Source organism: Sceloporus occidentalis, unplaced genomic scaffold, assembly GCF_023333645.1.
Source record: "Sceloporus occidentalis isolate IW3139 unplaced genomic scaffold, rSceOcc1.0.p SCAF_173, whole genome shotgun sequence".
Lineage (NCBI taxonomy): Eukaryota > Metazoa > Chordata > Lepidosauria > Squamata > Phrynosomatidae > Sceloporus > Sceloporus occidentalis.
In genome coordinates this window covers 674,735-689,358 of record NW_028317153.1, presented here as the reverse complement: position 1 = coordinate 689,358, position 14,624 = coordinate 674,735, and the positions used below count along the sequence as shown (strand labels likewise).

The following is a 14,624-nucleotide window of genomic DNA, read 5'->3' as shown; positions in this document are numbered from 1 at the left end:
AACCCCCCCCCCTTTTGATTTCTGCCGTCTTTCTATGTGGCTGGAAGCCAAGTAGATCAGTCAACAAAACTAGTCATCAACCCTACTCACACCTGAACCAACCCTCAATATATCATACAGACAAAAAGAAAGCTGTCCTTTTTTTTTTATATAATTAAACAAACTTTATGAAAACTGAAATTTCCCTACTTTCAAAAAGTTTTCCCTAATTCCACTGAGATCATTCTTCAACACAGCGGAGGCCATGAGACCTTCCTCACCTCTGTGGTGGAAAAGGGGACCTCTTGGAATTAGGGAGCTGTTATTTGTGCCCCCGTTGGCACAGGTCCCTGGTGTTACATACAAGTGTTGGTCAGAGGTCTTGGAGATGATGGTCTTCACCTCAAGAAAGAGCAGTAACCCAAGAGCAGGTGGACATGCTGTAGAACCGCTTGGAGAAGACATGTTCTTCTGGGCTTTTGGTGGAAACAGAGTCTCATAGACCTACTGGAAAAAAGCTGCTTAGAACTAGGCAAGGCAAAAGTCGATCCTAAATGTAGCGAGAAGGTTGTCAACATCAATCTTTTATGGCTCAAAAAACACGGATTATTTTATAAAATGGGGTTGGGATTATACAACATTTTATAAATATATATATTATATTGCCTATAGCATTAATGCTTAAACAGAGGTCGGACTTGATCTCTATCCATTTATCTAGGTAAAAATTCTTCCTGACGTTTATTTTTCCTTAAAAGTTCAAAATGTTTATTATATGTTTTTAAGTCAGCATTTGGGCTGAAACATTTCTATAAATGTATTGTATGTTTTAACTTGAAATGTTATATATACATATAGAATTTCATCCTGTGTAGTAGCTCCTTCTGTCCCGATATTAATTCTCACCCCTATGGTTGGGACGGTTCCAATAAATACAAGAATGTTTTTGTCCGGGGGCGATACAAAGAGCACTCCAGTGACCCGTTTATTAACAGAAAGGTAGAAAGAACCAGAGGTAGCCCTCTGAGACGGGAAGAGCAAAGATTTCAGACATAACAAAGGAAGGGATTCTTTACAGTGAGGGCAGTAAAGGTACGGAATCCACCGCTGAGAGAGGCGGTTCTATCAGATACAGGGGATGCCTCCAAAAAGGGTAAAAAGCAGAACATACAGGGCTGTAAATGACAGAGTAAACAGTAATAATATTATTTTAATTAATATTAATGTTTCTTGACCCAAGGACAAATCTGGTCACCTTTTTTGCCTTCTTTTGGATCAAAAGCGGGAAGGATCAGTAAACGGGGGGAACGTGATGGACCTAGGTCTTTTCAACCTAAATTACTATGTTACTACGACCTTCACGGGTCTTGTTTCTGTTTAGAGTATCAGAGTGTTCATTACATTGTATCCAAAAACAATTGAGCCCTACACGCAGACGCATGGGGTTTGGGAAGTGTTTAGGCGTCGATACTTGTGATGGGGAGGGGGACTGTCAATCAGCCCAATTTTTTGCCCCGGGCGTAGAGGGTGATTTAGGGAGAGTCCGTGTGAGTGAATAGAGAGGTGCAGTGACATGACTCCAGTGTCTGTGGACGCAGTCCGCACGCCGTCTTTCTTTTTGCACGAATGTGTCTCTTTATGTTGTTTATAAGCCATCAAAGGCAGGCAGCCGGCATTCCGAGCACTCCTCGCCACCAAGGGGGGGCCGCGTATTAATAAACCCAAACATTCCTCTCTATTTTCTCCCTATGAGCAAATTCACACCGGGTAACGATAATGTGTAGATTTTTTTTGTCATTTTCTATGACAGAAAAAATAAGGGAATTTCAAAATTAACAAAATAAAATAAATGATAAAAAAATGCATAACAAAGACTTATTTTGCATTTTTATATGTTTATTATTAGTTCTAAACCCCAAAAATAAATATATGAATGAATGAATTATAATTACTGTAAGACCATACCTCCCAAGTGTCCTGAGGAACACTTGCTCTTTAGGACCCAAATCCCTCTGCCACATTTTGACTCCCCTGTAGTGTTCAACTGACGTGAAATGATGAACGTTTCCGTGTAATTTAATGATTTTTTTCCTTTTTTCTTTTATAAATAAGGTGATAACATACGGCGAGGGGAAGCGAAAACAAGAAATCACCCAAAAGAAGCATATTGCGAAACGGGTACGTTCTTCAACTTCGGGGCAGATAAATAACATAGTAAGGCTGGGGGGAAAAAAAGTCCAAAGGGCAAATGTACTGATGTAAATACCCTCTCTTGCCCAAAAAAGGAACCCGTGTCATTCTTAAAGTCCTTGTTTCGAGGTTTTACTGAACCTTGATATTGGCCTCCATGGACATTGGACCTCTTGTCAATCTTCTCCCCTATTTGAAGAAAAATGGGGTTTATGTTGGATTAAAGTATCAGCATTTCCAAGCCATAGACAGTATTTAATTACCCCGGCATTGTTAGTCCATCTGCCCCATGGGCTGGGATTACATAGTATAAGGAGGCAGCCTCATTGTTATGTCAAGATGTGCGCCCTGAGCCTCCATCTTGATTGTCATGGATTGTAGTGTCCCATGGGTGGACATCTTGACGATGGGTGGTGTTTGCATGTTGTCATTACTAACTTTTCCTAAATGAAAGCGGGGCAATTATGATGTCAAGTACTTGACAAGTTAGAGAAACGTCTTAAATAAGGAATCCCGCAGTAATTATACTTCCCACGACTTCCATCAACAGAGCCTGATTCCGGCAGATAGCCTCCGGCCTCTCCGGCGAACGAAGAGAAGGTGGGTCCTCACTACGCTGGTGTTGGAAGAGAACGACAACGGACCTTTCCCCAAATTAGCTGGAGATGTAAGAACCACAATATTCTCGTAAATTCTCACACAAAAAAATTCTCTTACAAAATAATAATAACAGCCAACGTCGAAGCTTTTTATGGGACCTTGTTAAGGTTTAATTGTTTATGCAGTAATAAAACTTTTTTCTGTCTCCGGAGGCTTAAAGCGGGCCACCCATCAAATGTTTTCATTCATACCGGATTTAAAATTAGTTTTTATAAATATTGCTGTTTTCTTTTTTAGCCCAGTTGTATTTTTTTCCTCATGATATAATTTTTTCAGGAAGCTGCATATCAGCCATTTGTATGATTTTCACTCTGTTATCTGATCCCCAATCTATTAGACCCCTTATCATACTGCCTGTGACATCCAGTCTGACTCTCTGACTAATGAAAGTCAATGGACTTCATTAGCATTGCCATAAAGCATCAGCGCTGTGTGGTGTTTGAGCCGGGAAAGTCACCCAAAATATCACATGACTGACAGCAATGGTGGCTCCAGGTCTGCAGATAAAGGGAGTTTATTGGGGGAAAACCAGGTTTTCGTCACAGACTGACATGGGGGTTATATTACTGTATACAGCACCCGGGGGTATATTACTGTATACAGCACCCGGGGGTATATTACTGTAAACAGCACTGGGTATTATTTTTGTATACAGCGCTGGGGGTTTATTACTGTAGACAGTGCTGGGGGTTGTTACTGTATACAGTACTGGGGGGTTATTACTGTATACAGCACTGGGGGGTTATTACTGTATACAGCACTGGGGGGTTACTTATTACTGTATACAGCGCTGGCGGTTATATTACTGTATACAGCGCTGGGGGGTTACTTATTACTGTATACAGCGCTGGCGGTTATATTACTATATACAGTGCTGGGGGGTTACTTATTACTGTATACAGCACTGGGGGTTATATTACTGTATACAGTGCTGGGGGTTACTTATTACTGTATACAGCGCTGGCGGTTATATTACTATATACAGTGCTGGGGGGTTACTTATTACTGTATACAGCGCTGGGGGTTATATTACTATATACAGCGCTGGGCGTTATATTACTGTATACAGTGCTGGGGGTTACCGTATTTGCTCGATTATAAGACGACCCTGATTATAAGACGACCCCCCAAATCTGAATATTAATTTAGGAAAAAAAGAAGACGACCCTATAGGAAAAGAGTTTTACCAGTAAATGTTAATTCATCTAAACTATTTTTTTTTAATAAAAGCTATGATTGAGAAAAATATTTTGGTTTTATTTCCTTCTATTTTCCAACCTGTCCCCCGGTTATGCACATCTGCCCCAGAAATGCCTTATACCCCCTATATACCACTGTGCCCCATGATATGCCTTTTAACCCTCTAAATGCCACTATGCCCCATGATATGCCTTTTAACCCTATATGCCACTGTGCCCCATGATATGCCTTTTGACCCCCTATGTGCCACTCTGCCTCCAGAAATGCCTTATACCCCTATATGCCACTCTGGCATTTAGAGGGTTTAAAGGCATATTATGAGAAGAGTGACATATAGGGAGGTTTAAGGCATTCAGGAGGCAGAGTGGCGTATAGAGGGTTAAAAATGCATTTCTGGAGGCAGAGTGGCATTAAGGGGGTTAAAAGGCATTTCACAGAGCACTCTGCCTCCAGAAATGCCTTGTGCCCTCCATTTAACACTCCCCCGGCCCCCCCCCCCCCAAACATACCGGTGCTTCTGACTTCCCTGTCATGTAGCGGGGGCAGCGTGTAGATCCCACACACGTACACTGCAGCCGGAAGGAGGCGTGGCTAGCAGCGGGGGTTGTCTGCGTCCATCGCGCAGACCTTCCCCGACTGTCAGAGATCAGAGTTCCCCGCACCGGTACGAATCACGTAGACATCTACACGCTGCCCCAGCTACACACCGGGGACTCAGAAGTACCAGTAAGTGGGGCGGGGGGGGAGACAGGAGGATCCAGGTCCCCTGCAGCTGCGGGGGATCTGGATCTTAGTCATCTCATAGTCAGACCTATTTGAGATCTGATTATAAGACGACTCCGATTATAAGACGAGGGGTATTTTTCAGAGAATTTGCTCTGAAAAAAACCTCGTCTTATAATCGAGCAAATACGGTATATTACTCTATACAGCTCTGGGGGGTTACTGTGTACAGTGCTGGGGGGTTATTACTGTATACAGCGCTAGGGAGTATTACTGTATACAGCGCTAGGGAGTATTACTGTATACAGCGCTAGGGAGTATTACTGTATACAACTTTGTATTCACATTTAATGTATAAGAGAGAGATTATTGATCACAAATGTAAAATGTAAATGAATTAAGTACAAACATTGGGATGATTATTTGACTATTTGTGGACTCTCTGGTCTTTGACCATCCTGCATTTTCTGATACAGGAGACGATACATATTATTTACAAATGGCTATAAAAAAGATGTTTTAGGTAAAATTGGTTGGATCTAGCTTAATAAATCCGGTCTCTGAACCATCCTCAGCTTTTCAACGATCGAGCCGTCAACTACTCTATCAAATACCTTATCAGCGGCCCTGGGGTGGACCTCCCGCCTGAGGTTGGTCTCTTCACCATCAATGATCAGACGGGTCAAGTCTTCGTTCACCGACCCATTGACAGAGAGAAGACACCTTACTTTGAGGTAAACATATGTATATTTCTTACCATTCCCTAAGGGGACAACGAGTAGGAGAAGAGCCAAAACGTTCCACAATTACTGTGTTTATCCCAGTCACCTGGGAACGTGTCCGATGTCTCACGGTCTGGAGATTGCGTGACACATTCACACGGGCTCTCCGTAGCGTGTGATGGATGGTGTGAGAAATATTAGTTCACAGGAATCCAGGGCTCAGGTAATTTTTTTTAATGGAAGCAACCATGGTACCTCTCAAGTGGAAGAATCTCTTTCATTCACACTGGATCCAGCAGACATTTAAAAAAAAAACACACATTCTCACACATTTACACATACTTACACGCTTACACATACTAACATGTACTGACACACACATGAACTAACATATTTACAGACACTTACACATACTAACACACTTACACATACTAACACACACATGAACTTACACACGCACACTAACATACTCACACACATACATAATCACACACTTCTACATACTGTCAGGACCCGGGCGAGCATGTCTGGTAGGAGTCCATGTGCAGGGGATACGGGGGACTCTGTCTGTACCCCTTTATGCATGGTGACAGAGAGATAGGTACAGACAGAGTAGCAGAACTGGAAAGGACGGGAGCTGAGGCAGAGAGACGGGAGCAGAGGAAGGTACAGGCTCGGGTGCCGGTACAGGCTCGGGTGCAGGTACAGGTACAGGCTCGGGTGCAGGTACAGGTACAAGCTCGGGTGCAGGTACAGGTACAGGCTCGGGTGCAGGTACAGGTACAGGCTCGGGTGCAGGTACAGGTACAGGCTCGGGTGCAGGTACAGGTACAGGCTCGGGTGCAGGTACAGGTACAGGCTCGGGTGCAGGTACAGGTACAGGCTCGGGTGCAGGTACAGGTACAGGCTGGGGTGCGGGCCCACTGGCAGGTAAGCCCACAGGCAAGTTTAGGTACAGGTCCAGGTACAGGTTCAGGCACGAGTACAGGCTTATGCTCGGCTACTGGATCATGCACGAGTACCAGCTCAGGCACGGGTACGGGAACGGGTTCAGGAACGGGAACGGGTTCAGGAACGGGCACGGACAAGCTCAGGTACAGGCAGCGGCTCAGAGCAAGGCAGTCCTACAACTTCAATGCCAAGGCCCTGACTGATGGGCAGGTCTTATAAAGGCAGGGCTTCACTCAATTCATGAGGCGCAGCTGTACCTGATAATCAGGTTCAGATCACTCCAGAGGGAGGAGGGTGGCCACTAGTGGTAACTGATGTATTAGCCTGACGTATGATTCAGCCATGGTTCAGGCAGCAGAGAGTGGACCCTGACAGTACCCCCCCCTCAAGGAGCAGCCTCCGGGAGTTCCTAGGACGGCAGTGGTGTGGCAGTATCCGATGGTGCTGAATGCTCTTCTTGCCCGTAGAGCATTTTCAAAAACGTGCAGGTCACCCCGGCGTACAATAGTCCCATTAGACGCCATCACACACTCTGGTGACATGGTCTTGGGTGTGCTGGCCTGGGCACTCCCACAACCCGGGGTTACGAAGGTGCCGAGTACATAGGGCTCCAAAGAACGGGATTGGGCTGTGCAGGAACTGGACCGGTTCGGGGCCGACATGCCAGGCTTACCAGACTTCCGCTCACGCAGCTGTTGCTCGTAGCGGTTGAGGTCTTTCCTATGCACGATTGTCCCATCAGACGCCAGGACGTTACCGGGGGCCCCAAGGGAGTGTCTAGCGGTCTAGGGTTCCTTGTTCTGGTTCCTAGGAGTGATGGGAGTGGTAGTCCCAACCGCACAAACACCCGTGGTATGTTGGAGCTCGGGTGTGTATGCCATATCATCCTCTGAAGAAGCATCGTCCATGTCAGACCAGTCAGGGTCGTTAGACATGGTCTGGGGTTCCTCTGACATGGCTTCAGAAGGCATAGGTTCACCTGGTGCCGTGACATGAGAAACCTCTGGTTCACCGGGCTGAGGAGACGGGGTGTGGTCCAGCTGTGACAGGTTGCTGGTGTCATATACTGGTTCCTGGGCACGGGGTTGGTCAGTGTGGGTTGCGGGTGGCTTAGCAGGTTTCCACGGACAATATGTTATCCTATGACCGGTCTCACCGCAATAATAACACAAGTTGTCCTCTCGCCGTTTTTGTTTCTCTTCTTTGGTGAGAGGCTCACGCTTAAAGCTCTTCTGTGGAGCTTTCTTGCACTTCGTCTTGGTCATAGGCTTTTGTTTAGTGCTATCGCATTCCAACACAGACCTTACGGATTTGCACAGCTGCAGAAGACACTCCGCCAGTACCTCCAGAACTGCAGTCATCCCCGCGGACTCCTTGGCATGGCCTTGGCATTCTGTCAGGACCCGGGCGAGCAGGTCTGGTAGGAGTCCATGTGCAGGGGATACGGGGGACTCTGTCTGTACCCCTTTATGCATGGTGACAGAGAGATAGGTACAGACAGAGTAGCAGAACTGGAAAGGACGGGAGCTGAGGCAGAGAGACGGGAGCAGAGGAAGGTACAGGCTCAGGTGCCGGTACAGGCTCAGGTGCAGGTACAGGTACAGGTACAGGCTCGGGTGCAGGTACAGGTACAGGCTCGGGTGCAGGTACAGGTACAGGCTCGGGTGCAGGTACAGGTACAGGCTCGGGTGCGGGCCCACTGGCAGGTAAGCCCACAGGCAAGTTTAGGTACAGGTCCAGGTTCAGGCACGAGTACAGGCTTATGCTCGGCTACTGGATCATGCACGAGTACCAGCTCGGGAACGGGAACGGGTTCAGGAACGGGCACGGGCAGGGACAAGCTCAGGTACAGGCAGCGGCTCAGAGCAAGGCAGTCCTACAACTTCAATGCCAAGGCCCTGACTGATGGGCAGGGCAGGTCTTATAAAGGCAGGGCTTCACTCAATTCATGAGGCGCAGCTGTACCTGATAATCAAGTTCAGATCACTCCAGAGGGAGGAGGGTGGCCACTAGTGGTAACTGATGTATTAGCCTGACGTATGATTCAGCCATGGTTCAGGCAGCAGAGAGTGGACCCTGACACATACTTGCACATACTCACACATTTACACATTCTTACACGCACTAACACACACATGAACTAACATACTTACACACACATACAGTAACACACTTACTAACACACACAAACTAACATACTGGCATACCACAAAATGTAGATTTTGGATACTCACTATGGATAACTGGTGACTTTCTTTTTTTTGTGTCTTCATACAACTCTGATTTCCCTCTTTCTCCAAAGTTACAGATGTTATATATACCAGTAAGACATAAAAATAAAAAATATTAACCCCTTGATCCTTAGAAATTTCCAGAAGGCCTAATATGAGCTGCTCTTGTGATTTCAGATTTGTTTTGATGCTGCCGACAGATTGTCCGGAAAAATTGTAGACAAATCTCTCATTTTTAATGTTGAAGTGAAAGATAAAAATGACAACACTCCCGAATTCTCCAAAGCGGTGTATGAAGTCTCCTTGAAGGAAACGGCTAATCTTGGTGAGTGCGGTAATCGGGGAATGGGGACCGTGGTTTGTGTAGCAAACCGTATCTGTGTGTATGTGTCACAAAGTGTGAAGATCGTGCATCCACATTATTCAGGCATCCATTATTTGGCCTGTGATATTATAATTATTATTATTATTATTAGTAGTAGTAGTAGAAGTGGTAGTAGTAGCATCACTATTATTACTACTATTTGTAGTAGTAGTAGCGTTCATTTTATTATTAGTAGTATTATTATTATTTTTTGTATAATTAGTAAAAGCAGTAGCATAACTATTATTATTAGTAATAGTAGTATAACTATTACTTTTATTATTATTAGTAGTAGTAGTAGTAGTAACTATTACTATATTACTATATTACTATTTTTATTAGTAGTATAACTATTACTATTAATATTATTATTATTATTATTAGTAGTAGTAGTAGTATAACTATTACTATTATTAGTTATTGTTGTTAGTAGTATTAGTAGTATTACTATTATTATTATTAGTAGTAGTTTTAGTAATAGCAGTAGTAGTATAACTATTATTATTGTTATTAGTAGTAGCTGTAGCCGTAGTACTATAACTATTATTATTATTACTTTTATTATTAGTAGTAGTAGCATAACTATTATTATTATTATTATCTTTTATTTATATGGCAACAAGAATTCCCGCAGCGGTTCTTACAGTCCCTGCATTCAAATGGTCTGACAAAACTAGACTAAGACGAACTGATACGTTAAGAGCCCGGTTTGCAGGCTTACAATCTAGAGGAGTTTGTTATACTTTGACCGGTTATTCTATAGACTTCCTAAACAGGAAGCTATTAAAAAAAAAAAAAACATTCAAAAATACAGAATAAAATAGTAAATGAAAAAAAACCTCTTATTTTTTTATTTCGGCTCCCCGATTAAAATGCAGCTCGCACTTTTATAATCAGAATTTGGATCCTTTTTCGGATTAAAATATTGCATTTTTCCGGGGTCTGAAATCCTAGGGATTGTCTATAAGGTGCGTTGTAATGCGTATCTATTTTAAGTGAGCGTAAGGACTGAATGTTCTCCCCACCCCGGTCCGTGAAGACCTTTTCAGTATCCATCGGCCCTTTTGGTTTTGGAAGCCGCCGTCTATGTATATATGTAAATAAGGAACTTCTGAATAACGACAGCATTGTACTCCGTCTCCACCCCCCCTTTTTTTTCACCAGAAAACCCAGTTTTACAAGTTTTGGCGTATGACGGTGACAAGCAGGACACGGCAAATTCAGACATCACCTACAGCATCGTCTCACAGATACCGGCCCTTCCCAATGTGAAATTCATTATCGATCCTAAATCCGGATTGATCCGCGGCCAAGGGTGCTTGAACTATGAGGTATGGGGGCTGTGATGTCATGAGTGAGAATGATGCAAATGCACGTTACAATGTGATGCATATGAGATTTATAGATCGAACTTTACATGTATGATTTAACCTAATCTAGCGGATCTAAAGCGGCTTTTCCACTTGCAGTGAGGGTTTGGCCAAAGGGCAAATTGGGCAAATGCCCGGCGCACTGGTGCCCGACAGCGGCTCCCACTTTATGGGCCGCTGACCTTAAAACACTGTGGCCAAATTTACTTCTCCAATCTGGTTCTGGAAATAACCTATCAGTGTCTCCTTTTGTGTCATGTGACGATTAAGCATTCCCTATATAATTAGGACATTTAAAAACTGACGGGATTAAAGAATGATTTCTGGCCAGGTGTTAAACATTGCTGTACTGTTGTTGGATTTTGTTAATAAAGTAACATTTTATTTATGATTTTTTTTCCGTTTTTAATAATTTGTCATCATATTTCTTATAGCAATCCAATACGATTAAGCTGTTGGTGAGTGCGCGTGACAATGGACTCGAGCCTCTCTCCTCCACGGCCACCGCTATTCTTCGAATCGAAGACGGAAATAACCAGAAGCCCACGTTCCCCACACTAAATGTAAGAATTTTACCGGAATAGAGGCAGAATACATGGTAATCGGCGGGTTTTCTGGATACAGTAAGGTGTAACTGTGTATCGACCTCCCGGAGTGAAACTTCAGAGCTGGCTTTACAAAGCGGTGTCAGTATTTGACACAGCAGCGAGTCTTCTGTTATTGCAGCTTTCTGGGTGTAAAACAAGTTGGGTCTCCTGATGTTATGGATCTCTTATTCCAGTACAATCTGACCGTGCGAGAGGGGGAAGTGAAGAACGATTTACTAAGAATCAAAGTGGAGGATAAAGATTTACCGCAGACACCGGCGTGGAGAGCCAAGTTCAAAATCCTGTCCGGAAATGAGAAAGGAAATTACAACCTCACGACGGATCCGAAGACAAACGAGGGCATTCTGGGCATTGTGAAGGTAAACCGAGAGATGAAATAGCTAAAGTGCAGACAGATCTTGGACACGGGGTGGTAGCTGGGTCTACAAAGCCCAGGTCTATGGTCACATAGAAGGATAGCCAGTGCTGGGGGTGAGTTTAATGAGCAGAGAACACTAGGTTTAAATAAACTGGTGATTGAAGAGGGTTTATTACACTTGGTGTTGAATATCTTCATACATTAATGCAGTGACAAATTCTAGCAAGGAAATTTCAGCAATTATGTCAACCCCCCCCTGCTGTTGGACTCTGCTGCCCTCTGCTGTTCTTACCTGCTCTGTGCAATTGGATGCTGCTCTCTGCTTCCCTCTGCCATGCGATTGGATGCTGCTCTCTGCTTCCCTCTGCTGTTCTCAGCTGCTCAATGCGATTGGATGCTGCTCTCTGCTTCCCTCTGCTGATTTCAGCCGCTTCCTGCTGTTGTTCTCTGCTGCCCTCTGCTGTCCTTAACTGCTCCCTCCTACCACATGTATATATTGTATTGAGAATGATCCTGTTCCATTGCAGCCTTTGGACTTTGAGGGAACCCCTTTGAAGGTCCTTAAAATATCTGTGCAAAATGAAGAGCCATTATACATCTGCCAAAATTCCAAAGTTCAGGTGGACAACACACCCCAACTGAACAATGTGACTGTCACTATAACTGTTATGGACATAAACGATGCTCCGATTTTTCATCCTGCAACTCAAATAATCAGAGAAAAGGAAGGTCTGAAGTCAGGGTCCCTCCTGCTGAAGATTAACGCTACAGATCCAGACACGGTTCCCAACAGGATCAGGTGAGGTCAGGGGTCTCATAGATTCAAGTGATTTAAAGACTTATCTAAATCCAGTAAGCCTAGAGTTAGCACTCCCCATAACTAACACACACAGTAACACGCAAACTCGCTCTAACACCCACTCACCCTTACACCATACACTTACACGCACTCATGCTCATGCTATTTCTCCTACTCTCCCTCTCGCATACCCTCTCCTAGGTGCCAAAAGCCCTGACACACATTTGCACTACCACCATACGCTGACATCCATGCTAACACCAAGTACTAACAAGCACACTCATTCTAGCACTGTACACTAACACACATGCTAACACCATGCAGTAACAAACATGTTAACATAAAATGATCACACACTCTAACGCCATATACAAACACACATTGACACTAACACCATTCCGTAACACTCACACTAACACCATACTGTCATACACACACATACTAACACTGTACACTAGCATACATTCTAATACCATACACTAACACAATCACTCTAACACAATCACTCTAACACATACTCTCCATCTACTATTCTCCTCCTCTCTTCCCCTCTCCCACACCATCAGTACGCCTCACACAGCTCTTCCCCCTTCCACTTACATTGTGAGAATCCCTGTCTTCAATGAAGCTCATAGACCGTGTGGACTGCCGCTGCTCCTGAGTCACGTAATACGTGTTATGTGACCCCACTGGGCACCTTGGTTATCATGCGCCTGGGTGCCGGGCACCTGCCTTATCATGCCTAAATCTGACACTTGGCCACTTGTAACTCTGTAATCCAGCTTCTAATACCTGCGGCCCCAGACCCCTTCTTTCTAATGACTTTATATTCTTGCACGCCTGCAGAAATCTCCTTGTGATCCCTTCCCTCCTATTTACTTTACAGGTATGAGATCGCGCATGACCCTGCAGGTTGGGCCACCGTGGACAAAAATACCGGAGAAATCAGAACATTGAAAGAACTAGACCGCGAATCACCGGAAGTCAAGGACAGCGTCTACACTATCATTGTCAATGCTATAGACGACGGTAAGAACAGATTCTTAGTGGACCTCGGCCACGTTCTGCTTCCAAAATCGTCCCTCAACAAGAGCGTGTATGTGCACTAAGGGGAAATGTATTATTTCATATAAAATATTAATAGTAACGTTCCAGCTGCTTTATGGCACGACGACGAGAGTGAAAAAAATTATAAAATATTTCATTTTCATAAAATTTTGCCCTAAAGATCTCACTGTCCTCCTTTCTCTTCTGGACAGGTGACCCTCCGCAGACAGGGAGCACTACCGTACTCCTCTACCTGTCCGACCTCAATGACAACACCCCAGAGCTGGTCTTGCCGTACGTGGAAAGGTGCCAGGCTCTCAACAAACAGGCGTTTACCGTGCAGGCCGTCGACAAGGACCTGGATCCGTTCTCCGGCCCATTCAAGTTTGAACTGGGGGATAATACCAGAGCTGTGCAGGACGTCTGGAAAATCGGACGGAGTCTCGGTCAGTCTCCGTAAAATGCCTCTCCTGTGCTGTCCATCTTGACCTTAGGGCCACATGTAATGCAGCCATATTTATAAAGGGGGAAATGTAGTTGGTTTCCAAGGTAATGGCTCCACATTTAACGTTTTAACCCAGAATTGGTCTGGATTAATATGATTAAAAGAAGGCGAGTGAAGCGCACTCCTTGACTCTTTGGAGGACCTTAAATAACATAATTAAAGGAATGTAAAAAAAAAACCCAATATGGTGGAAGACGCCCTAGGCCCTAACAACAGATAGGTTTATGTACACAACAACTAACGATCGATAACAGGAAACTATCCCATTCTTCGCTATCTTTGTAGTTTTTAATACACATGAGGATATAATCTGCTTCTGTTAACATGGATGAGTAGATGGTTCCGGAACCTTCTTGGTCACGGATCATATCGTCACCGTAGGGCATTTTATTATGTGTTTCCTCTTCATCCCAGGTGATTCCGTCGAACTCTTAATGGTTGATGATCTTCCACCCGGGAACTACACGGTTCCGTTGTCCATCTTCGACAGGCAGGGCAGTTCCAGCAAGCAGGTGCTGAATATTCGAGTCTGCGGCTGTCCGGACGGCCTGACCTGCGAGAAGATACAGCCAGCAGCTCATAGCTTGGGCGGAGGAGCCATCGGAGTAATAGTTGGGGTTTTGCTTTTGTTCCTGCGTACGTACAATTCCCTAAATTTCTATTCCGTGACCCGTAAATCAGATAAAGGAGCCTGACCTTTGCCCGCTTGTTTTCTGTAGTGGCCCTGTGTCTTCTGATGTGCTGCTTCTGTGGCTCCGGAACCAAGAAGACCAAAACCTTTTTGCCCAACGATGAAGGAAACCAAACCCTGATCAACTATAATGAAGAGGGAGGAAGTGTGCTGTCTCAGGTATGACATAGATCCTATTTGTTTGTGAACGGTGTCTACGAGATAATGTATCAGACAAAGAACTTTC

At 44.5% G+C, this 14,624-nt stretch overlaps 1 protein-coding gene across 1 annotated transcript in view; it reads left to right on the top strand.

Moving 5' to 3' along the window:
* LOC149279270 (cadherin-like protein 26) overlaps positions 1 to 14,624 on the top strand; it is a 36,764-nt gene that overhangs the window by 18,502 nt on the left and 3,638 nt on the right. Inside the window, exons 3-14 of the mRNA XM_089501386.1 lie at positions 2,092 to 2,157; positions 2,720 to 2,836; positions 5,328 to 5,486; positions 8,834 to 8,990; positions 10,194 to 10,351; positions 10,825 to 10,953; positions 11,172 to 11,357; positions 11,884 to 12,155; positions 13,042 to 13,184; positions 13,415 to 13,648; positions 14,122 to 14,343; positions 14,427 to 14,557. Of these exons, the coding sequence (XP_089357512.1) occupies positions 2,092 to 2,157; positions 2,720 to 2,836; positions 5,328 to 5,486; positions 8,834 to 8,990; positions 10,194 to 10,351; positions 10,825 to 10,953; positions 11,172 to 11,357; positions 11,884 to 12,155; positions 13,042 to 13,184; positions 13,415 to 13,648; positions 14,122 to 14,343; positions 14,427 to 14,557 (1,974 nt within the window). The remainder of the gene's footprint in view (positions 1 to 2,091; positions 2,158 to 2,719; positions 2,837 to 5,327; positions 5,487 to 8,833; positions 8,991 to 10,193; positions 10,352 to 10,824; positions 10,954 to 11,171; positions 11,358 to 11,883; positions 12,156 to 13,041; positions 13,185 to 13,414; positions 13,649 to 14,121; positions 14,344 to 14,426; positions 14,558 to 14,624) is intronic.